The sequence below is a fragment of the Lepidochelys kempii genome, chromosome 2 (assembly GCF_965140285.1).
Source record: "Lepidochelys kempii isolate rLepKem1 chromosome 2, rLepKem1.hap1, whole genome shotgun sequence".
NCBI lineage: Eukaryota > Metazoa > Chordata > Testudines > Cheloniidae > Lepidochelys > Lepidochelys kempii.
In genome coordinates, this window is record NC_136381.1 from 112,042,705 (window position 1) to 112,064,860 (window position 22,156).

The 22,156-nt window shown below is 44.0% G+C and overlaps 2 protein-coding genes across 20 annotated transcripts in view; one reads left to right on the top strand and one right to left on the bottom strand.

Moving 5' to 3' along the window:
- Positions 1 to 10,650, top strand: part of GMPR (guanosine monophosphate reductase) — a 73,414-nt gene extending 62,764 nt beyond the window's left edge. For 6 of the 7 annotated variants that reach the window (XM_073331981.2, XM_073331984.2, XM_073331985.2 and 3 more), the window contains one exon: positions 822 to 10,650. In XM_073331981.2, the coding sequence (XP_073188082.1) occupies positions 822 to 1,002 (181 nt within the window). In that variant the 3' untranslated portion in view covers positions 1,003 to 10,650. The other variant, XM_073331987.2, reaches the window with a different exon arrangement.
- Positions 7,680 to 22,156, bottom strand: part of ATXN1 (ataxin 1) — a 280,037-nt gene continuing 265,560 nt past the window's right edge. For 12 of the 13 annotated variants that reach the window (XM_073331975.2, XM_073331971.2, XM_073331974.2 and 9 more), the window contains one exon: positions 7,680 to 14,029. In XM_073331975.2, coding sequence (XP_073188076.1) covers positions 13,499 to 14,029 — 531 coding nt within the window. In that variant the 3' untranslated portion in view covers positions 7,680 to 13,498. The remainder of the gene's footprint in view (positions 14,030 to 22,156) is intronic. The other variant, XM_073331980.1, reaches the window with a different exon arrangement.

A 22,156-nucleotide genomic window follows, 5' to 3' on the forward strand; every position in this document is an offset into this window, starting at 1 on the left:
AGACTTCAACTTCTTTCTTTTTGCCTCCTGAGGAAAAAAGAAAATCTGCTTTGAAAGACAATGCAGGCCGTTTGCCTGTGTGCCAGTCATTTACACTATATAAAGTATTTCTGCAGTCTGCCCTGTTGGAATAACTCTAATTCTGCTTTCATCTGAGTAAGGAGTGCAGTAAGGCTGGTACATTGTAAACTCTCCTGGCAGAGAAGCCTAATATTTATCTGTTCTGTAATGCACCGTGCACACTTCCGGTCCTAAGTAGGAATGGGGCAGATCCTCAGCTGAAGTCAATGAGGGTAGCTCTGTTCAGTGCTTAATTTGTAATGAAAGAGGTGCTGGGGCCTCAAGCAATTTTTTTTACTTTCATAACTGACGTGGCAAGCCCACAGGTGCCGGGGCTCTGAACTGCCAAGCCCACAGGTGCTAGGGCTCAGCCCTGGCACAAATTAAGCACAGGCTCTGGTACATCACTGAAGCTATGCCAGTTTATACCAGTGGAGGATTAGCCCCAATATTTTTAAACATTGCCTTGGCCTGTCTGTCTTCTGGGGTAAGGCTCCATCTTACAGCCCTGGGGCAAAACTCCCATTTATATAAACAGAAAGATCAAGCCCATAGTGCGCTCAGGCATTGTTTGGGCATTTGCCAGAAGCATTTGCTTCCTCTTTACAGTACTTGGCGTGATTTTGGTACAATGCACTGAAGAACCTTTGAACACCCGACAGGAATGGTCAGCAATCCGAAGAGTGGAAGGTTCTTTAAAACAGTAAGGTGCTGAGTTCTGAAAAATTCATTCCACGCTACTGCCAACTCTCTGTCTGCAGGGCTTCGGAGGGCAGAACCGTGGAAGTGCCTTACAGAGGGGACGTGGAAACTACCATCCTCGATATCCTCGGGGGCCTGCGATCCACCTGCACCTACGTGGGAGCTGCCAAGCTCAAAGAGCTGAGCCGGAGGGCGACATTTATCCGGGTCACCCAACAGCACAGCCAGGTGTTTTCTTAACCAAGGACTGTGACATGTGTCTGCCGCTTCTCCCCACTCCCTTTGTGTTTGGGGCAAACCCCCCAGGCGGTGGAAGTAGGGGGGTCAGTTGCCACTGGTGGCGGGGTTTAGCAGAAGGACATGCCATCAAACACAGTGCCATATAGGATTCTTTTGGTTCACGATGCAATAGCCTCATCTTTTAAAGTCACGTCTGTTTGCTTTCAATCTAGTTTTTTCACCATTCATTTTTCTCTCTAATAAAGAAGCCTCCATTCACAGTGAGTTAGCCTTGCCAGACCCTGGTCGCTGTTACCAAGTTTTGAAACATCCCCACAACCTCTCGCCAGCACCGCTCTAGCAGTATGGGTTATAGGAGCTGCCGGCTGGGAGGGGAAGGGGTTCAGTATGTTGATCGGGATAACCAAAGATCAGAGCCATACTTTTTGACCTTTCAGGTGGCTGGATGAGCCCAGGTTGCTGCTGCATTTTCACTGTGATGTTAAAAATGCTGGAGCTGTATCAATGGCATTTCATGCCTTTTAAGGCCTTTTTTATTTAAATCAATATATTAACAGACTTACCGCTCCATAGACACTGGCATTATAATGTAGTGAGTGCTTCCTCCTCCCACCCCCACCCAGAACATTTAACAGGGTACTAGTTTTTTGATGGGTACAATCCTCAGGGGTCCTGTTTTTATCATCTCTGAATAGGTTTTGAAGCTGTAGAGACACAGCACTACTCAGCGCCAGTGGCCTGATTCTGCAGAGCCTTGTGATTTGCATAGTCATTTCAAAAAAGAACAGGAGGACTTGTGGCACCTTAGAGACTAACACATTTATTTGAGCATAGCTGACACAAAGCAACTACAAAGACACACTCGCTTTGACCAGGTGTAGAAATGATTACACATTGAGCAAGGCCTGGGGAATCAGGCCAAGGGGGTCAGATCCATCTCTCTGTTACCCTGGTACAACTCTTTTGAAGTCATAGGTGTAACCGAGGGCAAAATATGGCCTGCATTAGACCAGCTGAAGACTTCATTGCAAGAAGCCAGTTGTCTGATCTTGAGTTAAAGCAGTTGCTGTGAAGGAAATAATGAATATTTTAGACTCTGGGCAACACTTTAATAAACTGTAATGGTAGACTAATTAATTGATAAATCACAATGAAATTTCTTTGGAAGTACACATTGAATTCCCAGGAATATCACAGTAGTTCATTATGATAAATGTTATTAGAATGAATACCAATGAATTAATAATGACCGGCCACTTACTTTAGCCTGTGACTGAGATTTCAATACAATTGGAAACTGAAGTAACTTCAGTTTTTTTTTTCCCCTTCTGTGGAAAGATAGAGACTTCCTTTGGAATGCAAAACTGTGACCCGTGGGAAAAGGAGCAGACAGAAAGCAAATGGCATTATTCTAGCATTCTTTGTTGTTCAGAAAAGATCAAGGAGGATCAGTACAATGGAACATGTTAAGTAACAAACCTAAACCCCAAATCAGTCACTGATGGTGTTAATCAGATTATGCGTAATGGGAAAAGCCTAGATGATCCTTTATCTGAAGGCAGGTGGTTTACAATAAAATGTTAAGTATTCCCCATTAAACATTGTGAACCTGATTCTAATTTACAATAAGACTTTGCCCTGGTATTGTACAGGGGGCCTTAAAGAGGGCATAGGTCTCATGTACACTGATTTTAAGGCCCATTTACGCTGCCAGAGTGATGTAAAGAAACCTAAGTGTAAATGAGAATCAGGCTCCCAGGCCCTGCCAATTAACTTTCTTCTGAAGTTGGAATTTGTATGTAGTGAACTCCAAAAAGGCAGCCGAATGGTTTCTTTACTAAAAATAAATAAAAATACTGTGGGCCAAATTCTGCTGTCAGTTAAGCTGATGTAAACCCAGAGTAATTCCACTTAAATCTCTGAAGTTACTTGGAATTTACATAGATATAACTAAGAGTAGACTGTCTCCCCTCTCCCCCTTCCTTTCTGCCCACATATCCTCCAGCCACATGCCCACAAGAAAAGTGTATTTGTATACAGGTAAATCAAAACTTCTTCAAGGAATGAGGTTATACTGAATATACACTCATACCACCAGTGCATTCCATACTTCAGAAGTGTGGCTCTCCCCTAGATGCTCCAAGGTTGGGATGCTAATTGTTTTTATAGGGCTTTTGGGGCTACGTTTTAAACCTCTGCACATTTAAAAGACTAGATCTTTAAGGTACACATTGGAACTGCTTCTTTTCTGCAGTGAAAACTTCTTGATTCTCCACTGCTGTGGCCATTATGGAGTCAGTTACACCTGTTTCTTCAGAGGACACCTTCAGTCAGATGGCTCCTTTCACAATGCCCCTTGTACAAAATACAGCACACACACACGTTTGAAAGTGGAACAAAGAGATTGGCCTGAGGCTAACACAGGACCCAGTCTGGTGAGGTGACAGGTGCCCTCAATGTCTGTAGGACCCAGCTCCTCCTTCCACTTCAATTAGAGGCCAAACGCTTGTTGAATTCATTGGAAATGGAGGGTGTGCTACACCTGGCAGGATTAGGCCCCCAAGCAATTAACTTGAGCTACCTCATCTGATCATTTTACAAGGTTCTCCAGTTCCTAGTGTCTTTCCCAGCAGCTTTGCACTGTGCTGCACTTCATGAACTGCTACTGCCAAAAGAGGCGCCCCCTTCCCCCCCCAGCTACCCATGACAGTGGGCCAAATTCTGACTTGCTTTCCACACCCTTGTAACACCACTGACTTCAGTGCATAAGAGGAAAGTTAGAATTTGGCTCATTGGCTCCATCAAGGTGTAGCTGACGGGCCACGTTGCTTTAAAAATGAAGCTAGTTAAAACAAATCTGATTAACAGGTTCAGGTACGATAATACACATTTAAAGCCAAAGCCTGCACAAGGCATAGGAGGCTCTGTGTCCCCCAGTCCATCTGTGAGACAGCAGGGGAGGCCGAGGAGTGCTACTGTCTGTAGGAGTGATGCCTGCACCACAGCACCAAGGGATTGTGGTCTGACAGGGAGTGCTGTGTGGGGAGTGACTGTGCTGGGACCAGAAGTGGGGATGGTCTGCGGGAAGAAGAGGTGCACACTGCTGTCCTCAGCCCACTACCTCACCCTGCTCAGCATCCTCGGGGGGGCTCTGGAAAGCACCATGGGACGGGCACACTTCTGTGCCTTCCCCCTTGCCCTGAGTGGGTAAGTGTTGGATTTTGCCCTTGCTGCTGTCAGGTATTGTGTGCAAGGGTGGTTCCAGGAAGCACAAGTTAGGAGGGCTTTGGGGAGGTTTGCTGAGGATGGGGAAAGGCGAGAGCTTTTGCAAGTCTTCCAAGACACAATATGACACCATCACTGGATACAGGATTAATGTTTTAATCCATGGGCCCTTGTGGTCTGAAACTCGTGCTGGGCCTAATTCTCACATGTACCAATTTCACATTGGTCTAAACCCATTGACTTCAACAGAGTCTCTCCTAATTTTCACCAGTGTAAATGAGAGCTAAATCAGGCTTCTCTCGCCAAACTGATGGGCATTTAGGCGAAATCCTGTGCTGCTGGAGTCAATGGGAATTTTGCTGCTGACCTCAGAGACACTGCAGGATTTGGCTTTTCTTGGTTAGAGTGGGAAAATCACAAGGCCTAGGAGTGGCAGTGTGGCTGAACTGCTAAAGCCCACCTGCAGCAAGGCACTTGTTTCCCCCCGTCTAGAAGCAATGTGTTCTCTTTGGGGGTTGGTTAAGAAAATTTGAATAAGCTTGCGGTACTGCCACCTGCTGCATGACTTCTCTGCTGGAAATGCCCTAAATGCAGTCAGTCTTGGCCCACTAGTAATAAGGGGTCTCCCCACCACCTGCCTTAGACTTGGTTCTTTTTTATTCATTCAGACATTTAGGCCTGTCCTCTGGATGTGACTTCACAACATCAGCTATTACACCGCTGACATGCATAACATTTCCAAACGTATGTAATAAATAGCCCAGAGCTTCTTTCTGACAAATAAAGTTTGTGATCATTTTGAAGACCATACATGAAGTCTTTAAAAAAGAGTGAGTTTTAACCATTTCCATAACACTGCATACACCACAGCTGAGATGATTAAGAATGGGTATCTTCTTTCCTCATTTGTAGCCAAAAAATGGTGCACAGAATGCGTCCGCCATGACGAACCTGCTCATATAAAGTGATCACGTTGTGCACCCTGGCTGTTCTGTTATGAAATAAATGGCTCCATTTTGGCGGCCTGGATGGGATTATACGCTGTATGTGGGAATGTGCAAACTTCTGTGTATAGTGATAAAAACAAACTCCATAAAAATGTATTCCTGAAGCTAAATCTGAAGAGGGAAAAATTAAATGAACAAATTATTCATTCACAGGAAAATTGTGTCTCATTCTTTCTGAACGCATAAAGACAGACACACATTTGCAATTGGCACTGTTATTTTATTAGTACGAGTATACTGAAACAATAAACTTGTACTGGTATACAGACAGTTTCTTTAAAACAACTTTGTTCAAATTTTGAATCAAACATTGTTTTATTATAATAATGAAATAATTTCTACCTAGAAAACCTGCAAGCACCATCAAAGAAAGGGACCATAAAATTCAATAAACAGACGCGAGTGTATCCTACAAATAGACACACCACCATTAGAAAATAGAATATGAATTCTTCCATTTTTTTAATATTTGTTTTAAAAAAGCTAGTGCAAGTACAATATTTTACACTGGAATTACAGAGAGTATGCACGCATATGGAAAAAAGTTCTCCTGTCACAATAAAAGCTCTTAACTATGTCTGTATGCACTTAAAATTTTCTCTTTTCATTAAGGTGCAAAACATTATTCCCTCCCTATTTCTCCTTTGTACTGGCCATGTCAGCTTGATTTCTCCACAACACAAAGCTGCATTATCCCTTTTTCTGAGCCTACATTAGGCACAACACTGGAAGTGTGATTTGCAACAACCCTCTTCAGAAATACCAAGCAATTAAAACCTTAGAGACTATTATTGTGGAATCACTAGACTTACCCACATGAGGACTTTCCTCAAGTGCCAGGACTAGTTGGCCAGTCCAAGCCAGCTGCTGGCTGTCAAAGACTGTGACACTGATGCTGCAAAATTATTTTCAGTAGCTAATTTGAATGGAAAAAGTTGGAGATTCCCCTTTTTAAGCGCTGCAGAGAGAACAGCGTTCACAAAAAGTTAATATTTTAAAAAAGCCAGACAGAAATACATACATTAGTGAGTTGCAACATTAGCTGACTGTCTGCGAAAAGTTATTCCTGCTGCCTTAATAAGATTAGCAACTTTGCTAAGTAGCCAAAGGGCCAGACAGAAGACATGAATTCAACCACTTGCAGCCACAGTTACAGAGATCCAACAACTACTGACTTCAACTGGAGAGAGGGAGAGAGAGGGAGTGTGTCTCTCTCTAAAGCTAGAATCATCAGGCTCTTTATTTTTAAAGCAAACATCAGGGGCCAGATCTAGCTGGCTGCCGCTGTTTTCACACAACCCAGTAATACAGCTTCAAAGAGTGAGTAAGGATTAATGCAAACAACACTTCCAATGCACGCCTGCAGCATGGTCAAGGGAAAGGGCACAGGAGCTTTGACCACTCAGAATAGAAACAAACGAATGAACAACAAAAAAGTCAACCTTGGATGAAGCCTCCAATTAATTCTCAGTGGAAGACTTGAGTGCTTTCAGATAACGACGAGTAAAATTATAGCAATCTTAGAGACTGTTATTGTATAACTACTTATTGGCTGAATGCACTTCATTCTAATACATTTGTTGGGGCCATTCTTTTGGGTGTCAAGGGGTCATTTTAACGTGGTAATTATTTTTCCCCATGTGACTGTTAGGTATCAGAACTGAAGCTTGCGTTACAGGCTGTCAGGGGAGGGAGAGAAGGGTTCTGAAAGTTAACTGTTTATCCCCGCGGTGCGGTGCGTAGGCTCCCAGCTGTCCAATTTGACCTTTGGCCAAGGAAAGGGCCCTTTCCCTGGAAATTGCTCCAGGATTCTTTCATTTTGGCCTGTGAATAACATGAATCTCTAAATCAAATAAGAAAGAACCTGTCCAAGCTCAGAGCACATCTGGAAAAATTGAAATTCATGTCTTTACCTCCTGTTTAAATGAGGTGGGAGGGTGTGTGTACACAAAAGGCCATGTCTCGTTGGATATTACTCTTATTTACTGGTAAGCGAGGATTCCTTGTTATAAACACTTCTTGTTCAAGTTATAGTCTTTGGGTTGATTGGAACAGGAAGTGCTGAAAATGTAGAACAGCATCCCAGAGGGAGTAAAGAAGTTACAATGGCTTCAGAATCTAAACTACGCAGGGTGCTTAAAGATATATTTTCAGCGCAGGAACAAACAGTGTGAAGCATTCCCCCCTTTCCCCCGCATCAGGATTTATGTGATATGAACAGAAAATTGAGGATAGTTGTTCTTTAAGAGCCTTTTAACTATATAATTCTTCCTGTCCAGAGCCAATACAAATCAGATCATCTAAACGTGACAGTTTCTATATACAAAACACATGTAACTTTCAACCTTTTCTGCTTTTGTATTTAAAAAAAACCATTTTTTTTTTTTTTACAAACAAGGTATGAAACACACTGTTTCAACAGATCCATCTCTTTTTCAAACACTGAATGAATCATTCCAACATTCATTTTTCTTTTGTGCAATTTTTAAAAACATTACCTGTACTCCTCAATGTGAGTGCTTCCAAAAAGGTTTTTTTTGGTAAGCTTCTCAAATTAGGTTTACATCAAAAAAATATTCCCACAAGGTATAGTGCTACAAGAAAAGATCCTATCAGTAAGGTAACACATCTGAAGCGAGGTCGTCTATGTAAAAGAAATTAACTCTGGAGTAGAGGTGTGCAACTTGTTTGGAATTTCCTTATCAACAGAAAACACAACCCTGTCCTTGAAAAGGATATGAAATCAACTGAACATAATAGTTATTTGCTTTTATATTCATATATATATGTGTGTGTGTATGTGTCTGTGTGCACGTTTGTGGGTGGATTCTTTTTTATTTCAGGATTTTGGGGATTGGGGAAAAAAAAGCCATGAAAAGAAAAGCACTGACCACACACTGCTAAAATTCCTTTGCTTTTCATATCAACACTGGGTAAGTCCACAGATTGGACTCTGCTGTTGTCTGGTGCTGTCTCCACTTTCCCGTTTTTGCGTATGCTTCATAATAGAAGTGACAACAGGAGGTCAAATTCTCATCTCAGTTACACGCATGCAAGTCTGGACTAACTCCACTGATGTCAACAGTTACTCCAAACATATCGCTGTTGTAACTAAGATCGAATCTGGCTCTAAATGATCAAGCCACTAATTTCTGTAAACACTTATACCTGTAGTTAACATTAACATGCAAGTCCCCCTGCCTTCAATAGGCCTAATCAGATACTTAAAGTTAAGCATGTGCATAAGTGTTGGCAGAACTGTGGCCTAGTGCCCATGGCATTGCATACTAAGAACCCGAGTGAGTGCTAGTGAAATAACACTATTAGTAGTTTTAAAATAGCTAAGATTCGTTCTCCCTGAAACATTTTTTTTCATTTTAGTAGTCACATGCATTAACAGAATTTCATCATTTTCTTTAACATTGGCAACATACTTAGGTAAAATTACTCTCTGTGCAACGAGAGAGTCTCATGGTAACCAACAGCTATGGTTCACTTTGAATCTGCTGCTTTGTATTGCAATCTATGTGATAGCTACAAAATTAATCCACGAGATGCAGGAAATCCAAACTTGTCCTTGAAATTGTACATCCCTACTCCAGAGCAGTAAAAGTGCTGCTTCTGGTCACATCAGTGTACCACACATACGCCAGCCCCGTCCCTGAGTAAGAGGTGTGAAAGGTTTCTAAATGTTCCTTGCTTTAGGGAAACAAGAGCAGTGATGTCACTTCCTGGTGCTGAGAAAATGACAGAACAACGGTTTAACCAAGTGACGACAGGGTTAAAAAAAACAGAACCTGCCCCCCCAAACATACATTAAAAAAAAATCCCCCCCAAACCCCACAACAACAATGTACAAAATCATTAAACAGTTCAAACAAAAATCCAATTTGGGTTTCAACTAAAGGACTTGAGGTAAGTGACATCAAACTCCAAATTCCCCATGATGTGGCCCAGACAAACTGAAACGATGCCTAAGTTAAACACTATAAGGAACAGTCATTATCTAGAGAGAGATAGAGAGAGAGATTGTTTTTTTAGAAATCCCTATAAAGAGGTTCTTGTTTATTTTTTTCTTTTGCCCTGACTAGATTTCTTGGTGATTGTATTCATTTCATTGTAAACTAAACAGGTCTGGTACAAAAAAAAAAACCTAACGACTTGTCAGTTAATATTGCAAAGTGGACACTGTAAAGAGGCCCATGACTAATCCTTTTACACCGAACTCACCTAAATATTTCTCTGCACGTGATTGTTATTTTCACTGTGCACCTCAAGCCACAAGAATTCTAGCCACATCTACACTTAAAAATCAGATCGACCTAGCAATGTTGCTCAGGGCTGTGAAAAATTTTCATACCCTGAGCACCACAGTTAGGTCCACCTAATCCCCAGCGTAGATGTGGCTAGAATTTTTCCACTGACCTAGCCCTACATCACAGAGAAGTGGATTCACTACGCTGACGGAAAGCCCCTTCCGTCTATGTAGGAAGTGTGTACACTACTGTGTGTGGCAGAGCTGTAGCTATTCTGCTGGAGAGCATACATACCCTTACTCCTTTGAGCTATCAATGGGGCAACTCGCCCCACTGGATTAAGGATTTACTTATGTGAATAAGGGGTCATGGCCCTGCCAAACTCCAGATGCCACCAGGCAAACCAGATTCAGCCAACTGAAAGTAGTCACTTCTTTCTGTCCATTTAGGGGTGAAATTCCCTCCTGTACAGAGAGCCAATACCAAGTTAATGCACCAGTTAGTGACATAAGTGGTGTATAGGCTTTGTGCTGGCTTTTTGCACAGGGGTGAATTTCACCCACATTGTACATCACGCAGATGGTAACATTCATATACAAGAGCATGTAAAGTATACGTATATTTTATATATATAAAGTAACAGTTACAGGCATAGTTTGAAGAGAAAATGACACTGACAGTGCTGTAGAAGGCTGCTTTCACTCATGTAAGAGACGATGTTATTTACTCATGACTGAACTGTTTGTGATTTACAGGTCCCTCACATTCTCAAAATTCTTATCCCCCCTTTAAAAATCTTTGTGTGTGGGGGGGGGGGAACACCCACTAAGCCTTGTTCTGGATCTTCTTTTTTATATTGCGGAGGCCAGGGTCTTACATTTGAAAGGATATGGACCATCCAGGGCCATCGATCCATGTGTGCCACACTTGTTAACTACATACAGATTCTGTGCCCCCAATCAAGGGAGGTATAAGGCCCTAAACACTTTTTTTTTGTTTTTTGTTTTTTTGTTTTTTGGGAGGAGGGGGGTAGAGAAAACAGTGAAAGAAAACAAAAAGGTGAAAGTGGAAGAGGGTGTGAGATCTAGCTACCACCACGTGGGTGGGTCTACATTGGCACATAAAGTATTGCACATCCTAAAAAAGCAAAAGCACAAAAAGGGACAATTGCTTGGAAGGAACCAATTATTTCAGAATTCCTAAATCTGAAATACCAGCACAGAACTAATACATTCCTATTGCTCCAAACTTTTTTTATTTGTTTACTGTTAGTGTTAGTAGAATAGATCCAGTCAGTTTAAGAGTCCCTGCTTCTTTATTAACCAAAAAGATGTGTGTGTGGTTTTATTTTAGATTTTCTGAGTATGTGTATTATGAATATAGTGGTACTAACGTGAACTAAAATCTAATTCTGCCCACATCTTTCTATTCTTCTTACCATCAAAGGTTAAAACGTAACAAAAACAAAACAAACAAAACAACAATAAATTGCAAGTGCCCTGAGCAGAGTATATGGAAGATTAAGCAAGTTCTCTGAGCAGAAAACGTTAAAAAAAAGTACAGCACTAGATAAGCAGTGTGACCGTGAGAATGAACCTGCTCAGCTATTTGGTAGCCTGCTGAGAGGTTAATGAAATTCAAGGAAATTCAAGAAAAGTTTCAAGCTATTTTAAACTTATTTAAATGTTTTTGGTGCACCGCAGAAAATGGTATAAAACCAGTTAGTTCTGGTGTGAGCTAAATTTCAAGTAACGAACAGAAGAACCAAAAAGCTGGGGGGGGTGTTTTCAGATTTTTTTGTAAATAAAGGAGCTGGAAATACTGTATTTTAGGAGAGGGAAAATGAGATTTTTAAGGAATTTGTTCATTTTAGATACTGTATCTCTAATTAAGAACTTTTATAGCCTACTTCTCCCTATTAGTACAGCTTCTTCAAAAGTACTTGAAGGATGCAAACTCAATTACAAACCAAAAGTAATAGTAATATAAAGGCTTAATCCAAAACCCACTGAAACCAATGGGATTGAATGCAATGGGCTTCAGCTCAGACCTGAAGTGCTTAGTATTTGCACCTCCTGTAGAAAGATGTGGGCCAAAGATGCACAGCACCTCTAAGGATCCAGCCCTACCTTTGTTTCAGATTACTGGGAACAAAAAAGACTTAACTATCTGAAACCCCCATTCCCTCTCACTGTTTTGTACCAAACTCTGAAATCTAGATTGTATTTCAACTGGAAAATGTCATTAAAACAACAAATAATAATAATAATAAAATAATAACGGTTGTTGTTTTTTTATAAAATCCTGCTTATGTGTAGAGATGTCTTTTCTGGAAAACTCTCTCAATGTATCTGAAGAAAAATTCTCCGAGTTGTCCTGCTAGGACCTGGTTCTGTGCGACAGATATGGCAGAAAGACCAAAAATGAACTTTAAAGGAACGTAACTCTATAAAATGGCATAGAGCTTAGGCAGGTTAGTAAATAATTGCTACATTTGTTTATGCTCTCTCAGTCCCCCTCCCTTCCCCACAACATTATTAGGTAAAAACTGCAGGAATACCACACAAATGATAAACTCAAGATGTGCAAATTGCAAGATTCTTTAAAGTCCATCTTTTTCAAAAACACTGGACAATAATGATTTTTTTCCTCTTTCCTTTTTCCTCTCTCTTATTCTTTTATTATCTGTCAGCTCGCATATGCCTTTAACTCTTTCTCAAGCATTAAAGTTTTAAAAGTGCCTCCTATTAAGTAGTCCTTTGTGGACAATGACTGTCACATACTAGTTCAATAATTCACATTCATCCCTTTGAAACCACATTAAAATTTCCAACATCTTGCTTGTGAGAAAACTCTACATAGTCATATGTAGTTAACAGTGTTGAATAGATTCTTTTTTCCCCCTCAAACAGATTAAAGTGAGATACAGTACTTATTGAGTGTTAGACCAGGATGCTCGACAAGAAAGCGTGAACAGCATTTTAAGTGCTTAAAGACATTCTATGTTCATCTTCAACGTCCGATTCCTTGTGTCACACTGAATTTTGAAAAAAGTGGCACCAGTTGTCCATCGTCATGAACTAAAAACAGTACTAGAGTTAAAGACAAAGATTTGCAACCTAAATGCAAACAATTTATGTCTGCGCTCTCAAAGGGGCAGTACGTGTCTACCTTGTGGAAGCAAATGTTAATGGCATAACCTGATCAGTTTATCTAACACTGCACAGAACCAGGAGTTTCCCCTTAGCTAGGGGACCCAACAAACTTTAGGCTTTCCTCGCCCTGGCTATGTCATTAAGAAAAACAAGCAGTGTAACAATGCAAGCATAGGACCTTACTGAATGTTACACTCTGGCAATGGAACTGCACTAGCAAGCTGAAAAGAAACATCTGCGTGGCAGTCACTTTATGAATAAAATTCAGTGCAGTCGGACCCCATGGGGGAAAATATATATACTGTAGAGCCTTGACTAAGAGTTGGTTTGATTGTGAAATGTGTCAAAGACTGTCTGATCCTTTTTCAATAATGTGTGTGTGTGTGTGTTGGGTTCTTAAGAGTTCTCTTGGCACGAGAGAACCTCCTAATGACCCAGCCAGGGAGCTGCAATCCCTCCTTGGGACTGAAACACACACAATGCATGCAGTGCAGTTTATCTCTGCTACAGTTCCCTTCTCGTCACCTCACAGAAAAAAGAACAGCTGGAGTCTGCTCTACACTAGGTGACAGAAAACAGGAGCCATGACAACACATTCATTTCCACTAAGGGTGCGTGAAGCAGATACTGCCCCTTCTGTAGCTCTCAATAAACCTAGTCACTGACAAAACACTTGTGGAAAAACATATGCACCTGTCTCCTGCATAATACCAGCTGCAACTATAACAACAAGGTTATAACATAAACCTAAAATAAGATGATAACATGTAAATACTGGGTTATTTAGTCTACAGTACAGTAATCTGGATAAAAATGACAAGGGATAGCCTAATTTCCTTTTCCCAAACAGCCTTTACTTGCCTACGTTAGATCGACCTTCAATGCAAATTTTAACCTCCTGAGGAATAAAAGAAGGCTTGGGAAGAGTCAAAGGTGGTTCCTCTTCTGATTTCTCTAGTTTCCGTGTTTCAGGGGCCGACCACCTCCTCTTCCTCGTCGCCGTGGGCTTGCTGGGTTCTGTTTTGGTGAGCAAAGGTGCTGCAGGCAATCCTATTTTGTCCAGAAACTTCAGTTCACCATTCTCAGATAACATCTGTGCACTTCCCTGATTAATACCATTTTCCTGCTCCACATACCTGTGTCTACTTCCAGCTAGACTGTCATTCTTTGAGTGCTTCAGCAAGATACTAGCTGAATCCATGGGCTGGCCCTTTTTAATAGAGCCATTCTTCAGATTCTTGAGAGTAAGCGATATGCAGACATCCCCAACTGAGAGTTTGGAACATGGCAAATCAAAGAGCTGGCTGGTTCTCTCAGGGCAGCAGGATGACCAGCCTTGTCCAAATACAAAAAAAGGGTATTCGACCAAGACTTCAACGCTGACCTGTAGAAAGAGAAGAAAACGAGAGAGAGAGGGGGAGAGAGAGAGAGAACATGAATCTGAAAACACTGATTCACTACAGTACGTGCTCAGCACACACACAGTTACGGTCAGCTCTTTAGTTTTAGCTGGAGAGACTGATAAATACGTGCACTGTAAAAGCTTATTTGGTATCCATAATGTCACTACACTGGACATTACACTTAATGTTTGTCCTTGTTAAAATGGCATTAACAAACCCTCTGAGACTGGCCAATCCTCAGCACAAAACCACAACGTTTGAGCCTTATCTTTATCATCTGCTCAACGACGTGCAATGAAGCCTGAGCAAAAACAGTTCGGATACCATTTATTAATCCTTTATTCGCTGTGCGTTTATTTTATATAGCCGGCCATTCACATTTCCCTTAACCCTTAGAAAGTGCGGTTACTCACCCTGTGCACTAACTGGAGCGCTTCACGACGTGTGTCCCTGTGGGTGCTCCACTTTAGGTGTACCTGCGCCTCTGATCGAAGCATTCTGGTAGTAATGCCAGTTCTGCCAGGCCATGTGCCCTACACATCCTCGTGCCCGGTACCGAGGCTACACAGGGCTGTGTGGGCAAATGGCCCTCAGTTCCTTCTCTACTGTAAAGCCACAGAGGCAGCTCCGAAGCAGGGGGAGGAGGGCAGGTAGTAGAGCACCCATCGGGGGACACATCTGAAAGAACTCCAGTTACTGCACAAGGTGAGTAACTTCTTCTTCGAGTAGTGTCCCTGTGGGTACCCCACTTTAGGTGACTCCCGAGCAGTAACTCTTTAAGGAGATGGGAATTTTGGACCAGACAATGCAGTTCTTTCTTCAGTGATGGACCCTGCTCCGCACAGGGGAGGGAGGAGCGAGGAGCAGGGTCCATCACTGAAGAAAGAACTGCACTGCCGAATACCGCATCTGATCTTGCACTGTGAATTAGAGCACAATGGTCGGAAAACGTGTGCACAGAGGCCCATGTTGCAGCCCTGCAGATTTCAGCAACTGGAACATCTTTGAGTAGAGCTACTGATGTAGACTGTGATCTAGTCGAGCATGCAGTCACTTTTGGGGGAGGTGTAACCTCAGCAGAGCCACAGCAGGCAATAATCTGTTTAGAAAGTCTTTGAGTGTGGCCAGGCACACCCTTAGAGCTATCTGCAACAGAAAAAAAAAAGTCTTGGGGTCTTCCTGAAGGGCCTAGTCCTGTCCAAGAAAAAAAGCTAACACCTGCTTAACATCTAGTGTAGGAAAAGCAAATGGACGTGGTTTAGGGAAAAAAATTAAAGGTGACTAGTTTGGTTGATATGAAATTGAGAGGAAACCTTAAGTAAGAACTTTGGATGGGGTCATAAAAATACCTTCTCCTTGGGGAACAAGGGAAAGTCTGCCATTAGAGCCCGTATCTCCCTAACCCTTCAAGAAGAAATGATGGTCACCAAGAAGGCAATCCTCATAGACTGATGTAGCAGCAAGCACATAGCGAATGGCTCAAGGCAGGGCCATCCTTAGGCATATGCAGAATACGCAGCTGCGTGGGGCACCACAAAATGTGGGGCACCAAATTGCCCCAAATTTCACGGCGCCCTACGCAGCTGCATGCTTCGTATGCAGTAGCGCGGGGGGCCAGCCCCATCCCCCAGCTGGCCTCCCTGTGCATTCCTACAGGGGTATGGGGCCTGGAACAACTCCCTCTGCCCCACCTCTTCCCGCCCTCACTTTCCACCCCTTCTCCGAAGCCCCCCCAGTGACGGACATAGCCCAAGGGATTGGCGGGGGTGGGTGGGTTTTGCATCGGCAGCAGGGGTCAGGCCTACCCCCGCACTCACGCGTGGTGGCAGGAAGCAGAGCAACCCAGCCCCAGCCCGCTCCACTCCGCTGGCTCCACACCACCAGTGTGTGTGTGCGCGCGGGGGTGGGGGGGTGGACCCCTTCCCCCGAGCAACACGGCTAGGGCAGGAGGAGCGGAGCGGGCTGGGGCCGGGTCGTTCTGCTTCCTGCTGCGGTCACCAGGCCCCCCCACTAATCCCCTGGGGCCGCTCTGGGCCTGTAGGGTACATAAACAGTCCTGAGCCACCCCTGGAGACACTGAAGATGCAACCTGGTATTTTGTGTCAAAAAAACACAAGCTGCCATGTGTCCCAATAATTGCAAACATGTCCTTGCTGGAACTTGAGAGCTGAGCTACACTCTTTGTAGAAGAGTCTTTAGAGCAGAGAACCAGCTGAGAGGGAGATAAGCTCTGCGTATTATCAAATCTAGAAGCGCTCTATAAAGAGAATTTCTTTTGTAGAGGTAAAGATGGATTTCTCTAGTTTTATCGGCAGGCCTAGACTTCGGAACAGTGAAGTTGTTCAAACTGCCAACCATATCTCCCTTGAGGAGCCAATTGTTGAGGTAGGGAAAGAAAGCTAATCCTAGACAACAGAGGTAGGCAGCTATGACCTCCATGACTCTAAAACACCCTTGCGGTGGATAACTGGCTGAAGAGTAGGACCCAGTACTGGTAATAATTGTGATTGAGAGTGAAACGAAGAAATCTTTTGTTAGAAGGCTGAATCACTATGCGGAAGTATGCATCTTTGAGGGAGGGAATTCCAGGGAGGGAATTATAGCTGCTAGGGACACCATCTTGAATTGCCTGAGACCTAGTCTCAGCCTCCAATCCTCATTTTTCTTGGGTATCAGAAAATATCTTGAATAGTACCCTTTTCCCCTGTGTTGAAGTGGGACTGGCTTTATGGCTCCCAGACTTAGAAGAAGTGATGAGATCTCGTTTGTCAGCAATTGGTCATGAGACGGGTCCCTAAAGAGGAATGGAGAAGGAGGTTGGAAGGGCAGAGTGGATGTAAATTGGATAGTATAACCCCAAGTAATGACCTCCAATGCACATCTGTCTGATGTTATAGCCTCCCATGCTTAACGAAATAGAGAGAGGTGTGTCCAAATTGAGGAAGGAAGTTTCTGTTGTGCAGCTGATTAAACCTGGCCATTGGGTGGTCTGGACTTGACCAAATCATCAAAACTGATGTTTGGACGATGTTGAAGACTGAGATGAAGCAGCTGAGCTAGTGATAGGGTTTTTTAAAAAAAAACTCAACCTCTTAGCCTGTGGTCCTGGTGGCCTAGGGAAGGCAGAAAATTGAGCAGGATGGGATCTTTGTGTCAACTGACACCTGCTAAACATCCTTCTATTTTCAGGTGTGTATATCCCTAAAGACCTACGTGTTGCTCTCGAGTTCTTTAGGGTATAAAACCTGTCATCTGTGAAGTCTGTGAAAAGTTTCTGGCCATCAAAAGGTAAATCTTCCAGAATCAATTGTACCCAGACAGCTGAAACCAGGAAGCTCTTCTCACCACTACTGCAGCAGAAATAGACCTGCCTGCAGTGTCCACCACAAAGAGTGAAGCTTGCAGTGCAGTTTTTGCCAAAAGTTGACCTTCCTTTATTATGGCGCTGAACTGTTCTCAATGTTCCTGTGGTAAATGATCAATAGAAGCATTAAATGTCTCGTAGTTCTGGTAGTCAGATACTGACGTCAACTCTTGGTGGTTAGCTATCCTGAAGTGTTGCTGACAAATAACTCTTTGAGCAAACAGGTCCAGACACTTCTATTCCTTATTATAAGGGGTGGCTTTTGGGGTATGCTGCCTGCCCCCTCCTTTGACTGCGTCCATGACAGGAGTTTGGCGCTGGATGAGAAAATAAAAGATCAGAAACCCTGGACAGGATATAGGTGGGTTTTTTTTAAATCAGCCCTCTTGCATGTAAAGAGAGCCACTGCTGGAGTTTGCCAAATGGACTTGGCTGGCTCCAGGAGAGTTTTGTTAATTGGCAGTGTCACATGTGCTGAGCTAGAGGTGTGCAATGCATCCAGGAGCTTGTGACGGGAAACCTGGATGTCTTCCAGGGGAATTTGCAGGGCTTCATCAGGTCCTGGAGTTGTCTAAAGTCATCAGCTAATGATGGCACTGGTGTGATGACTGCCTCATCCGGTGATGACGAGATCTTTGTGAGGGGGATAACCTTCCTATCTGCCCTTGCCTCTTGCTCCTCAAAGGTTTCCTCCAGCTCAGAATGGGGAGGAGGAGCGGATGGTACCAGAGAATGAGGTCTTCTGTGTTCCCTGTGGGACTGAGTTAAAGTCTTTCAAAATTGCTGGCAGTAAATTGCCCATGGATCCAAGTTAGGCCAATGAGGGAGACCATAGCCATGGGGGGAGGAATCCAACGCTGGTCATCCCAAGGGTTGGAAGGCAAGGGTCTGGTGTCCTGCCTCTGCTGTTGCATATGCAACTGGGAATAACATCTCCTGGAATAAATTGCAGATCTTCCACGTATTGCATCAGAGGTGACAATCCCTCCTCATGGACAGTTGAAAGTGGAGAAGCAGGTCTCCCAGAAACATAAGCAGTCAGTGATCCATGCAGCCTTGACACCGAGAGACGTCCAGAGTTTGCAAGGAGTGGAGACTCAAGCTCATTCGGTACCATAAGGTCTTTTTGGGTACTAAAAATCCTGTGGTACCAGAAGCACAACAGAACTCAGTACTGGCACCAATGGTGTTGCAGAGGCTGTTGTGCGAGGCACGGACATCGGTGCCAACGAGACTGGGGATTCCATTGAAGCTGGTCTCTTCGTAGTAGCAGTCTTTCGTACCAAACCCTTTACCGCTTGGCACTTAGGTGAAAGCTAAACATGCTTCATAGAATCATAGAATATCAGGGTTGGAAGGGACCCCAGAAGGTCATCTAGTCCAACCCCCTGCTCAAAGCAGGACCAATTCCCAGTTAAATCATCCCAGCCAGGGCTTTGTCAAGCCTGACCTTAAAAACCTCTAAGGAAGGAGATTCTACCACCTCCCTAGGTAACGCATTCCAGTGTTTCACCACCCTCCTAGTGAAAAAGTTTTTCCTAATATCCAATCTAAACCTCCCCCACTGCAACTTGAGACCATTACTCCTCGTTCTGTCATCTGCTACTATTGAGAACAGTCTAGAGCCATCCTCTTTGGAACCCCCTTTCAGGTAGTTGAAAGCAGCTATCAAATCCCCCCTCATTCTTCTCTTCTGCAGGCTAAACAATCCCAGCTCCCTCAGCCTCTCCTCATAACTCATGTGTTCCAGTCCCCTAATCATTTTTGTTGCCCTTCGCTGGACTCTCTCCAATTTATCCACATCCTTCTTGAAGTGTGGGGCCCAAAACTGGACACAGTACTCCAGATGAGGCCTCACCAATGTCGAATAGAGGGGAACGATCACGTCCCTCGATCTGCTCGCTATGCCCCTACTTATACATCCCAAAATGCCATTGGCCTTCTTGGCAACAAGGGCACACTGCTGACTCATATCCAGCTTCTCGTCCACTGTCACCCCTAGGTCCTTTTCCGCAGAACTGCTGCCTAGCCATTCGGTCCCTAGTCTGTAGCTGTGCATTGGGTTCTTCCGTCCTAAGTGCAGGACCCTGCACTTATCCTTATTGAACCTCATCAGATTCCTTTTGGCCCAATCTTCCAATTGGTCTAGGTCCTTCTGTATCCTATCCCTCCCCTCCAGCGTATCTACCACTCCTCCCAGTTTAGTATCATCCGCAAATTTGCTGAGAGTGCAATCCACACCATCCTCCAGATCATTTATGAAGATATTGAATAAAACCGGCCCCAGGACCGACCCTTGGGGCACTCCACTTGATACCGGCTGCCAACTAGACATGGAGCCATTGATCACTACCCGTTGAGCCCGACAATCTAGCCAGCTTTCTACCCACCTTATAGTGCATTCATCCAGCCCATACTTCCTTAACTTGCTGACAAGAATACTATGGGAGACCGTGTCAAAAGCTTTGCTAAAGTCAAGACACAATACATCCACTGCTTTCCCTTCATCCACAGAACCAGTAATCTCATCATAAAAGGCGATTAGATTAGTCAGGCATGACCTTCCCTTGGTGAATCCATGATGGCTGTTCCTGATCACTTTCCTCTCATGCAAGTGCTTCAGGATTGATTCTTTGAGGACCTGCTCCATGATTTTTCCAGGGACTGAGGTGAGGCTGACTGGCCTGTAGTTCCCAGGATCTTCCTTCTTCCCTTTTTTAAAGATTGGCACTACATTAGCCTTTTTCCAGTCATCCGGGACTTCCCCGGTTCGCCACGAGTTTTCAAAGATAATGGCCAGTGGCTCTGCAATCACAGCCGCCAATTCCTTCAGCACTCTCGGATGCAACTCGTCCGGCCCCATGGACTTGTGCACGTCCAGCTTTTCTAAATAGTCCCTAACCGCCTCTATCTCCACAGAGGGCTGGCCATCTCTTCCGCATTTTGTGATGCCCAGCGCAGCAGTCTGGGAGCTGACCTTGTTAGTGAAAACAGAGGCAAAAAAAGCATTGAGTACATTAGCTTTTTCCACATCCTCTGTCACTAGGTTGCCTCCCTCATTCAGTAAGGGGCCCACACATTCCTTGGCTTTCTTCTTGTTGCCAACATACCTGAAGAAACCCTTCTTGTTACTCTTGACATCTCTGGCTAGCTGCAGCTCCAGGTGCGATTTGGCCCTCCTGATAACATTCCTACATGCCCGAGCAATATTTTTATACTCTTCCCTGGTCATATGTCCAACCTTCCACTTCTTGTAAGCTTCTTTTTTATGTTTAAGATCCGCTAGGATTTCACCATTAAGCCAAGCTGGTCGCCTGCCATATTTACTATTCTTTCGACTCATCGGGATGGTTTGTCCCTGTAACCTCAACAGGGATTCCTTGAAATACAGCCAGCTCTCCTGGACTCCTTTCCCCTTCAAGTTAGTCCCCCAGGGGATCCTGGCCATCCGTTCCCTGAGGGAGTCGAAGTCTGCTTTCCTGAAGTCCAGGGTCCGTATCCTGCTGCTTACCTTTCTTCCCTGCGTCAGGATCCTGAACTCAACTAACTCATGGTCACTGCCTCCCAGATTCCCATCCACTTTTGCTTCCCCCACTAATTCTACCCGGTTTGTGAGCAGCAGGTCAAGAAAAGCGCCCCCCCTAGTTGGCTCCTCTAGCACTTGCGCCAGGAAATTGTCCCCTACGCTTTCCAAAAACTTCCTGGATTGTCAATGCACCGCTGTATTGCTCTCCCAGCAGATATCAGGAAAATTAAAGTCACCCATGAGAATCAGGGCATGCGATCTAGTAGCTTCCGTGAGCTGCCAGAAGAAAGCCTCATCCACCTCATCCCCCTGGTCCGGTGGTCTATAGCAGACTCCCACCACTACATCACTCTTGTTGCACACACTTCTAAACTTAATCCAGAGACACTCAGGTTTTTCTGCAGTTTCGTACCGGAGCTCTGAGCAGTCATACTGCTCCCTTACATACAGTGCTACTCCCCCACCTTTTCTGCCCTGCCTGTCCTTCCTGAACAGTTTATAACCATCCATGACAGTACTCCAGTCATGTGAGTTATCCCACCAAGTCTCTGTTATTCCGATCACGTCATAGTTCCTTGACATCACCAGGACCTCCAGTTCTCCCTGCTTGTTTCCAAGGCTTTGTGCATTTGTATATAAGCACTTGAGATAACCTTCATGGTACCCGAAGTACTCGGAGCCACACTAGCACTCATCTCAGGGCCTGAGGTCTTATGTTTTGCTTGGCTTATCTCCTTTCTTAAGCTTGGAGAGGGATGCTCTTGGTATCGGTGGTATGAACATAAGAACGGCCATACTGGGTCAGACCAAAGCCATGCAGCCCAGTGTCCTGTCTACCTACAGTGGCCAATGCCAGGTGCCCCAGAGGGAGTGAACCTAAAGGTAATGATCAAGTGATCTCTCTCCTGCCATCCATCTCCACTCTCTGACGAACAGAGGCTAGGGACACCATTCCTTGCCCATCCTGGCTAATAGCCATTAATGGACTTAACCTCCATGAATTTATCCAGTTCTCTTTTAAACCCTGTTGTAGTCCTAGCCTTCACAACCTCCTCAGGCAAGGAGTTCCACAGGTTGACTGTGCGCTGAGTGAAGAACTTCCTTTTATCTGTTTTAAACCTGCTGCCCATTAATTTCATTTGGTGGCCCCTAGCTCTTATATTATAGGAACAAGTAAATAATTTTTCCTTATTCACTTTCTCCACACCGCTTACGATT